The sequence below is a fragment of the Abramis brama genome, assembly GCF_963993115.1.
Source record: "Abramis brama genome assembly, chromosome: 9".
Classification (NCBI taxonomy): Eukaryota; Metazoa; Chordata; class Actinopteri; order Cypriniformes; family Leuciscidae; genus Abramis; species Abramis brama.
In genome coordinates, this window is record NC_139971.1 from 5131951 (window position 1) to 5142692 (window position 10742).

Here is a 10742-nt window from a genome sequence, read left to right on the forward strand (position 1 = left end):
TGACTGTGTGATTAAATGTATAAGTCTGTGTAGCTGTGGAGTTCCACACACACTTCACACATCCTGTATTATTTCTTAAGCGCTTTAAATACAGGGGTTGAACAATGAAACTGAAACACTGGCCAATATAGTGTTGAAGGTTTCACACCAATAGATGAGCGGCCTGAGTGTGAAGGTTGCAATAGCACAACTGTACTTGAACTATTGCAATCCACACAACATAATGGGAGACATATCAGAGTTAATAAAAAGAGGACAAATTGTTTTTGTCATCTGTGACCAGAGGGTTGTTCCATAAAACAAGATTAGAATACAAGCCAGGCTTATTTTGGTTAGTCAGACTTATTGTCAGTGGATTCTGTTTCATAAAGCAAACTTAAAATAGTTCAAACTCAGTTACCCTGGCAACTTATGCTGGGAAACTAGCCTGGTCCAGGGCAGGCTAACTGTCAGGCTAAGCCTCAGCTGTTACACAGATCCTCTAACACTGACCGACAAGAACACAATGATATTACCACTGACACTCTCTCATACCATTATTGGACTTTATTAACCACTATAAGTCCAAAAATATATACACAGTATACAGAAAATCAACTTAAATAAGGCTACAATGATAAATTAGACTATATGTATGTATATATATAGATAGATAGATAGATAGATAGATAGATAGATAGGCCTAAATACAATATATATACAGGTTTTCTTTTTTTACTGGCTGAATGTTTTGTGCCCAAGATTTAATTAGATTGTTTTAAAGATTTATGAATACATTTCTCTCTGGTTTTGTTTGGCAGCTGTAGTACATGTTTATGATTAGAAGAACATTAGAACACAATCTAAAAAAAGCTTTGTAAAGCAGAAGTTAAATTCACAAAATTTAAAATAAATAATTACAAAAGCACAGTATAAATTTTAACTGGTAAGATGAATCTGAGCTTAGTAATTGACAGTATATTAGCCTACATTTGATTTACCCCATTACAATAGTCCCTTTACAGTTATTGCTATCATAAAAATACACTTGTAGGTTTAAAATTCTAAATAAGGCACATCTAATGTCCAAATAACAAATATTTTAGCATATATATATATATTGTGTACTTTATTATGTCTTTCAATTCAAACACATTTAACACAATTATACAAATTGACAGTTCCTTTAAAGACATCATATTTTCCCCCAATAAATATTCCTTATTTTTCCTTCTACTTTTTTTCTTTTGTGATAATACCCACCAACACATAGCCTAAAAAACACATGATTAGAACAATAACCAAAAAGTACATAGTTAGACACTTTTACATATGATTTAAGGGGGAAAGGACAAAAAACAATAAATAAATATTAATAAAAATTTAACATTCACATATTTATATCAAACTCTTATAATGACACATAATTCCTAATAGTTATTCAAGTAATATTATTTGAATATCAAATATTCAATATTAAATAAGTAAATAAATAAAATAACAAATAACTAGAAATAAAAGGGAGGGAGGGTTATATAAAAATGTAGTTAATGTAGGCTAATATATATTCCTTTATTTTATGGAATATTCTTTGATTTTACAGTTGCACATATCTTTTCAAAATGTATACATTTGCTCTTAATTTCATGTTATCCTCTCCATAGTGTACTTTAGAAACTAAATCTACTCATTTAAAACTGGGGATTCTTGCTTTCTCCAAAAAAATATTGCATTAAAAGCTGTATAAGCATTCTCAGCATTCTAAATAAGTATATATCATCTTTATTAAGTAGCATAGGTCCTATACCCAAAACTATCTTTTATATATTTAGTTTCTTAAAAAAAAAAAAATCTTCCCTGAATTAGGCTACTTCTGTTCACTGAAGTACTTCTGTTCGCTAGAAGTTCACTGCAACTTATCCAACATCCTAAAGATAAATTATTATAATTAGAAGATATTTCTAGTGTTAGAAAATATCGCATATTAATTTGCCAAACAAAATGTATATTTTAGTCAGAATTATTGCGCTCCTATTTGGCGCGCATGCGCGCAGCAGCGCTCGTTCAATATGAAGATTAGCAGTAAAATGGATACATTTGCATGACTTTCTAACATTTACAGATGGAGAATATAACTGTAAAATGTAAGTTTTGCACTGAGGGGGGAAAAAAACATGTCACAAACGCATAAAACAGCACAAAATATACGCTGTTTGATGGTGGATCGATTTGATCCACGATCGACCTCTAGGGCTGCTTCAGAAACGCGTGCACACGCAATTATCTAGACTTGATAAACCTGGATCAAATTAGTGAGATTGCGTGAACTTCAATTACCTTTTATGGAACCACTTTAGCCCCAACTTATTTGTTAGGCTCATTCAAGTCCGGTTTTGGAGTTTAATCCCCGCTTTTCTAAGAGTCTTTTATGGAACAACCCTCAGGACAGCAAGTCTTTGTGGTGTATTGAGAGCTATATCTAGGATAATGTTGTCATACCATTATGTAGGACAAACCACAGCCAACAGGAGTAAATGCAAGGTGAAGCTGTCTGAAAGGGATGTCCAGAGACTAACCTGGATTGTATCCAAAAAACACATCTGCCCAACTCAACATTCCTGTTTCCACCAAAACTGTTTGTCGGGAGCTCCACAGAGTCTATATTCATGGTCAAACAGCTCTTGCTCACCCTGCCCCTCTGTTCTGTTCGCACACAGTAACACAATAACCATAACGCGTTGTTCATTATAAACGTGGGATTATGAATTATATTGAGAACGTCGTACCTAGAAAACATGCCGTAATGTACCTGAGTGTAAACCTTAGCCGCATTCATTGTGAAGCGTGCTAGCGATTTGCAAAGATTAATATAAAGATTAATATAAAGGTTAATAAAACATTACACTCACGTTACATTACAGTTACACTACAGTTCTTCTGGAGGTGCAGCAGGAACACGAATAGTTGGTACCGATACTTTTTTCAGGAGCAGCTTCTTAGCAAAATCAGCTTTATACTGACCCTCGTTTGTAAAGCAGTCTGGTGTGTGAAATGATTCGCGCAAACATGAAAGCATTGACGTTGATCGTGGGGAATATTCCCTTCGAAAACAAACTCAGCCACTGCGTCTTCAGCGGTTCGGATTTAGGAACATCAAAATGATGCTGTATTCCTTATTACACCCAAGAACAGAACACCACAATCGCTTAGACGCCATTCTGCTCATAGACAGTGCTCCAGCGTATCAACAATGACCGCGCGGACTGACAGCTCGCTCACGAGCGAGGGCGGGTCTGTGTTGAAACGCTGCTGTCAATCAACAATCGTGGGAGGGGCGTCGATTTTGTGACGTCACAAAATTGAACGGCTTGATTTGAGACAGGGGAAAACATATAAGAAGATTAAAAAAAAACACTGGATGGATTTTTATCATTTTATGATGGTTGTGTACAGGCACTGCCAACACACATTTCAGTACAATCAACTTGTAAAAGTGCATGTACCATTATATGACCCCTTTAATCACAGCCAGAGGATCTCTTGAGCAGTTCTCAGAGAATCTCCCCCAAGAAGCAAGGCCGGAGGATCTCAGACAAATTCCATTGAGAATCTCACCAGCTAAAAGAATACAACAGTTTTTATAGAATAAGGAGGTATGGCAAAAATGTCTGTATTACATAATTTCCCCTCACTTTGATTGGTTTTCATAGACAAACCCTATTGTTACTAGGTAAAGCAAACTTTGTTTTAATTGAAGCCCGGTTGAAATTTATTCATGTAGTTTGGGTATTCATTTGATTTAGTAATATTTCTTTAATATTATTTTCTAATATTTTATTTATATACATGTATTGTATGTGTATTGGTTTCTTTGTATAATATTATTTTAATTGAAAAGGAAGGAAAACGTATGATTATGTGTTGAGTTAAAAGTAGGCTACTTGCCACTGTTAAGAGCTGGGATTGGTTAAACGTTGAGGGGGCAGAAAGGGGGACGACGTCCGGGAAGAAGAGGTGATGGCTGGAAGATCGATCGTGTCTGAGTACTAGTTTGATATACCATTTTAGGACAGTTGTCCATACGAGAACTGATTTAAAGTTGGTAAAATGTTGTTTGAACGTGTGGGGATAGTAATTTCCCCTTTGATTATCAAATGACTGAGTAGCGCGATTCTCAAGAAACAGCGCTTATCACACGTGAGAGACGCGAGGTCGCGTGTGTGGAAAACTACCGTTAATCGGACCGCAATCCCCCTCGTGCTGGAAGTGTGTGCGTCATGAAAGCCGGCTCGAACTAACGATTGGAAAGACAGTTGTTTACTCATTGAGTGAAGCGGCAACCTGTTTTGTGCCTCAACGAACCCCAGCATCGTATCAGGCCTGCAACAGGGTATTTATTTTATTTAGATTTGCATATTTGAATTGACACCCGGGTGTTTTTGATTACTGTTGGGGAATGTTTATGTGAGCCGTAACCGTTGTGTTGAGACAACAAAGACTCGTTGGACTTGAGTATACTAATCAACACATTGGTGATATTTGGGGCATTTTGTGTATTTACTGTCCATCTTATTAGTTTATCTGTTATATAAATTACCAGAGTGATACGGAATATTAATACAGTGTTGTATTTGTAAATTGTTGATTTGAGTTTGAAGGAAAAAAAGATCCTTTTATTGTAAAACTTTAAAGGGTCAACTTTTATTTTATTTCCAATTGCTATTTGATTTTTTTTATTTGAGTAAACTACTAAAAGTTTATATTTTACTTCAGACAGGTTATTTTAGTCTATTATTAAGCACACCAATTGAGAAGATAAGGGTTTATTGAAATAAAGTTAATATTCAGAGGCTACTTAGAGAGATCTAAACATAAACTAACCCAGGGCCCCTCCCACTTAAATCGAAGGGAGAAGGGCGCTACATAAATGGAGGCACCGCTGGGATCTTATAGTTTCCCTGATATTATTTAGCTTGAACAGTGACAAAAATATACCCTTAATTTTCTTTAGTTAGAGAAAAAAAAAAAACTCAAAATGCAGCAGTTTAGAGAAGAGCTTAGGGGCTGGTGCAGGGGAGAAGCATTGAATGAAGACCATGCATTAATGGTTATTGTACCTGAAGATTTGGATGTGGCACAGGTTGAAGAGACAATGCAAACAATCAAGTGCTTGGGCCGCGTACGAGTAAGAGGAAGGATGTTCAGGGATAAGCTCAAGTGTTTCCTTGTTCTCTGTGAGAGTAAAGAGAAAATTGATCCAAAATTAGTACCCCCTGAAATCTTGCCTGTTTCTGGAGCAGAACCTTGGCAAATTGTCACCTCAAGTGGAGCTGGTACTAGTTCTGAGGACTTTGCTAGAAAAGTGCACACCCTACTTCAGAGTGAAGGGAAAAAAGTTGAGGATATTCAGGCCATGTTTTCATCCTCTGCGTCCGAAAACTCTTTGCCTGATGCTATTATCCGTGCTGTTGGAGATCTGTTAGAAAAGACTGGAAAGACTTCAAGTGAAGTAGGAGGTTATAGACGGTTGATGATGTTCTCTGGAGCAATAACTACTCCTGCAGGCGAGAAACCGTTTGAACACTGGATGGAACAAGCATGTTTGATGGTGGAAGAAAGCGAGTGTCCTGTCAAAGAGAAAACAAGGAGGATCATTGAGAGTTTAAGAGGCCCAGCATTAGAAATCGTCAAAGCTGTGCGTGATTCTGACACTGATGTTACTCCAGAGAAGTACTTGGATGCCCTCGAGCAAGCGTTTGAATCTGCAGAGTCAGGTGATGACTTGTATTTCGCTTTCCGTTTGTTGCAGCAGCAAGTAGGAGAAAAATTGTCCGATTTCTTAAGGAGACTGGAGCGTGCTCTAACCAAAGTGGTTCAGAGGGATGGCATAACGGCGGAATTATGAGATCGAGTACGTGTTGAGCAACTGCTGAGAGGTGCCGTTGGTGCTGACATGATGTTGCTTCATTTGAGACTCCGAGAAAGAAAGACAAAACCTCCTAAATTTCTTGAGCTGTTAAGCGAAATCCGGGCTGAAGAGGAATATGCTTCTCGTGCAAAATTGACCACAAGGGTACAAAAAATTGTGTGGAAACGGATGGTAAGCAGAAAGAGATTCAAACTCTGAAAGCTGAGATCAAAGAGTTAAAGTCCCAGTTTGCCACAATGGTAACTCAGCCCGTGGTAGAACACAAACCCACCTCCAGTCTAAAAACAAATGCCAGTGAAATTCAACAGGAAGGAGAAATTGCTTTTCTTAAGAATCAAGTGAAGAGCCTTCAACGGAAAGTCACAGGGAAAAACTGTCACCAAGAAGGAGTTTCAGCTCTCACCCTGAATGCCAGTACTCCAAAGAAACCACTGGTAAGTCCAAGAAAGCCAAGAATGACTCCGAAGAGTATTTTTGCTACCACTGTGGAGAGGAAGGGCATATTGCCGCACAATGTCAAAATCCTGAGAATAAGGATAAAGTCATTCAAAAATTGATTCGGACAAATGAATGAAAATGAATGAAATGAAATGGGGACAAAAAGAAATGCCTGCAGAAACAGAAAAGAGTAATACCTTCTGTTCAGCGAAAAAGAGTGCTGTTAGTTCACTTTGTGGAAAGCAAATTCCAGAAGGACTGATAGGACCCCCCTCTACTGTACAGCAGCGTGTAAATGGACAGCCATGCTCTGCCTTATTGGACAGTGGGTCTCAAGTGACCATAATCTTTGAGAAGTGGTACAGAAAATATCTACCTGAGGTTCCCATCCATCCTGTGTCTGGGTTGGCTGTGTGGGGTTTAAGTGACTCCAGTTATCCGTATATAGGGTATGTAGTAGTGAACATTGAGTTCCTAGAGAAAGCTACTGGTGGCTCAGAAAGTCTTTCAGTTCTGGCACTGATCTGTCCTGGTCCTACAAGCCCTGATCAGACTGCTGTGATCATTGGCACAAACGCCAGTCTGTTCACCCGTTTGGCCCAGTTATGTAAAGAGTCAACAGGGACCGATATTGCGCATACCTTGGGTATAAAAATTGAGCCCACCTTAGAGAAGGATATTCCATCTTGTTCGACAGCTACCATACCTTTTGACCTGGATGATGCGGTCGGATGTGTGAAGTGGCCAGGTCCTGAACCCCTGAGTCTCTCGCCCAGAGGTGAGTGGTGCGCAAAATGTGAGGTGGAAATGAAAGAGCCTCTTGAGAAAGCAGTACTCATGATAGATGCGTCTTCTGTGACTTCACTTCCGGCTGGAGTGTTAGTACAAACCGTCATAGTGCCAAGTGAAGCAGTGGAAAACAGTCAGTTACTGGTGCCCTTGCAAAACGAATCAATGAAAGAAGTGACCATTCCGGTAGGAACTGTCCTTGGCCATTTGTACCTAGCAGACCCAGTTAGTCCTTCTTCCGTGAGTGAAACTGTTGATGAGATGATTGATCCAAAACTGTTCAACTTTGGGGATTCATCCATTCCAGCAGAATGGAGGGAGAGACTGCAACAAAAGTTGAGCAAAAGAACCAAAGTATTCTCGCTTCACGAATGGGATGTAGGACACGCTAAGGGAGTAGAGCATAACATACGGCTGTCTGATTCAAGACCCTTTCGAGAGCGCTCCAGGCGTCTAGCACCCGCAGTTATAGACGATGTGAGGAAACATCTACTAGATCTCTTAACTGTTGGTATTATTAAAGAGTCTCGCAGCCCATATGCGTCTCCAATTGTGATTGCAAGGAAAAAGAATGGAGCAGTCCGTATGTGTATTGATTATCGAACCCTGAACGCAAGAACTGTTCCCGACCAATACACAACACCCAGAATTGACGATGCACTGGACTGTCTAGCAGGTAGTCAGTGGTTTTCCGTTCTCGATTTAAGAAGTGGCTATTATCAGATAGACATGGCAGAAGCCGACAAGGAAAAAACTGCTTTTATCTGCCCTTTAGGATTTTTCCAATTCGAGAGGATGCCACAAGGGGTCACTGGAGCGCCTGCGACGTTTCAGAGACTGATGGAGAGAGTCGTCGGAGACATGAACCTACTCCAATCTTGGTGTATCTAGACGATTTAATCGTCTTTGTAAGGACTCTGGAGGAGCATGAGGAGAGGCTCATGAAAGTACTGAATCGTCTGGAGGAAGCTGGATTAAAGGTGTCCATTGACAAATGTCATTTTTGCCAGAACCGAGTGAAGTACGTTGGACACATAGTATCCAAGGATGGAATAGCAACAGATCCTGACAAAATTGAGGCTGTGATCAGTTGGCCCCAACCATCGGACCTGAAATCCCTGCGATCCTTTTTAGGATTCTGTGGCTACTATCGGCGGTTCATTGCCAATTACTCTTCCATTGTTAGGCCGTTGACTGAGCTTACTAAGGGCTATGCGCCGACACAACAAGGAAAGAAGGCAGGCAAAGAAAAGAGCATGACCTACTTCAAGGAATCAGAGCCCTTTGGAGATCGATGGGATGAATCCTGCACGTCCACTTTTAAACAGATAATTAATTGCTTAACACATGCTCCTGTTTTAGCCTTTGCCGATCCCAGTAAGCCGTATATCCTTCATATCCTTCAAGCTTGAAGGGCCTTGGGGCTGTGTTATATCAAGAACACCCTGAAGGATTGCAGCCAGTGGCTTTCGCAAGCAGAAAATTGAGACCAGCAGAACTAAGGTACCCCATTCATCAGCTGGAATTTCTTTCATTGAAATGGGCAATTGTGGACAAATTCCATGATTACTTGTATGGTGCCAAGTTTCATGTCAGAACCGATAACAACCCACTCACATATGTGTTGACATCTGCTAAGCTGAATGCAACAGGCCACAGGTGGCTAGCAGCTCTTGCTACGTATGATTTTAGCATTCAGTATAGACCCGGAAAGAACAACACAGATGCTGATTTGTTGTCCAGACGATTCGTGGATTAGGATGAGGCTAATAAGTGGAGGGACATACCTGTGTCTGGTGTGAAGTCCATATGTCAGCGGGTGAGTTCTCAGGTGTCCTTGGAAGACAATCCCAGATATGTGGAACAGCTAGGAGCCCCTCCAGAGTCCATACCAGAAGCTTATGCCTATCCCACCAGGTTGGAGCTTAATTCTTTACAGTTGCTGTCTCAACCAGAGTTGATTAAAGCTCAGAACGAAGATCCGACTGTGAGACAGGCGATAAGTGCACTGAAGGAACGAAAGTGGTCAAGCAAAATAACAGATCCCGAAGTGGTGGCATTGAGGCATGAAGCTGGAAAACTAATAATGAAAGATGGATTGCTTCAGCGAGTAACCAAAAAGTCTGATCGAGAATTCTTTCAATTGGTTTTGCCCACCAAGTTCCGAGAAGTAGTTCTTAAAGCCATGCATGAGGATCTAGGTCATCTGGGGGTAGAAAGGATTACAGAACTTTTGAGAAATCGATTTTATTGGCCCAAGATGTCTCTTGATGTGCAAGAATATGTCAAGAACTGTGGAGCTTGCATTACTCGTAAGAGTCCATGTCAAAGAGCTGCCCCATTGCATCAGATAACGAGTAGTGGGCCGATGGACTTAGTGTATTGATTTTCTTTCTGTGGAGCCAGACTCAAAAGGTTTGGGCAACGTGTTAGTAATTACCGATCACTTCACACGTTATGCACAAGCGTTTCCCAGTAAGAATCAAAAAGCTCTTACTGTTGCTAAAATACTGGTAGAGAAGTACTTCATTCATTACGGCCTACCAGCACGCATTCACTCAGATCAGGGTCGTGACTTTGAGAGTCGGCTGATAAAGGAGTTGTTGAACCTGCTTAGTAGCCTATAAGAAAATCAAGGACAACGCCGTATCATCCTCAGGGTGACCCGCAGCCTGAGCGGTTCAATCGTACCCTCTTAGCTATGCTTGGGACCCTGAATGCTGAGAAAAAACGAAATTGGAGCCAACAGATACCTTACTTGGTGCATGCTTATAATAGTACCAAGAATGATGCTACCGGGTACTCGCCCTATTTCCTGATGTTCGGGAGAGAAGCCCGGCTACCTGTAGACATCTGTTTTTGGAACTTCACCAGATGGGATGGATGATATGTCACACTCAAAGTACATCAGCAATATGAAAAAAGATCTAAAACGGGCATACCAGTTAGCAACGGAAGAGGCTGACAAAGTCCATCAAAGGAATAAAAGATCATATGACAAACGAGTGTCATTTCAATCCTTGAATTCTGGGGATCGTGTGTTGATCAAGAACTTAGGGTTGAAAGGTAAACACAAGCTTCAAACCAGATGGAGTCCAGTACCCTATGTAGTCTGTGAGAAACTCCCAAATATACCAGTATATCGGGTAAAACCTGAAACAGGAAGCGGAAAGGTCAGAACACTTCACAGAGACCAACTGTTACCCATAGGGCAACTTGTGAGGTGGCCACAGAGCAAAGTGGACGTTTTGTCCAAAGTAGGGGTGGGCGGTACACCGGTGTCAAAGTCATCACCGGTGTGACATTGCGCCACGACATGGATTTTCTAATACCGTCAATACCGTAATAAATCAATTATGTTCCTTGAACGGCTGCATTTACATCAATAATATCTAATTCTAAATAATAAGGCATTAAATTTTCTTCAAACGTTCAGTTGTGGTCTGAATACCTGTCCTTATACTATATATCTTGTTGTAAATAAAAAAGTAAAACACATTCGTATCAGCCTTGCACGTGGTAGGTAAAAGCGGAGTGGCCATTAAACGACTGGTGAAACATCGTGAAGAAAGGTCGGGCCTGTAGCCTATATACTATTTGAAAAGAG

General features: G+C 40.2%; 1 protein-coding gene across 1 annotated transcript; it reads left to right on the plus strand.

Annotated features, from left to right (window-relative positions):
- Positions 1 to 5083: 5083 nt before the first annotated feature.
- On the plus strand, positions 5084 to 5884 carry LOC311090055 (paraneoplastic antigen Ma1 homolog; the record flags this gene model as incomplete). The annotated part of the gene is made up of 1 exon (XM_084125153.1): positions 5084 to 5884. One exon carries the CDS (start codon positions 5084 to 5086, stop codon positions 5882 to 5884), a length of 801 nt encoding a protein of 266 aa, XP_083981279.1.
- Positions 5885 to 10742: the final 4858 nt, after the last annotated feature.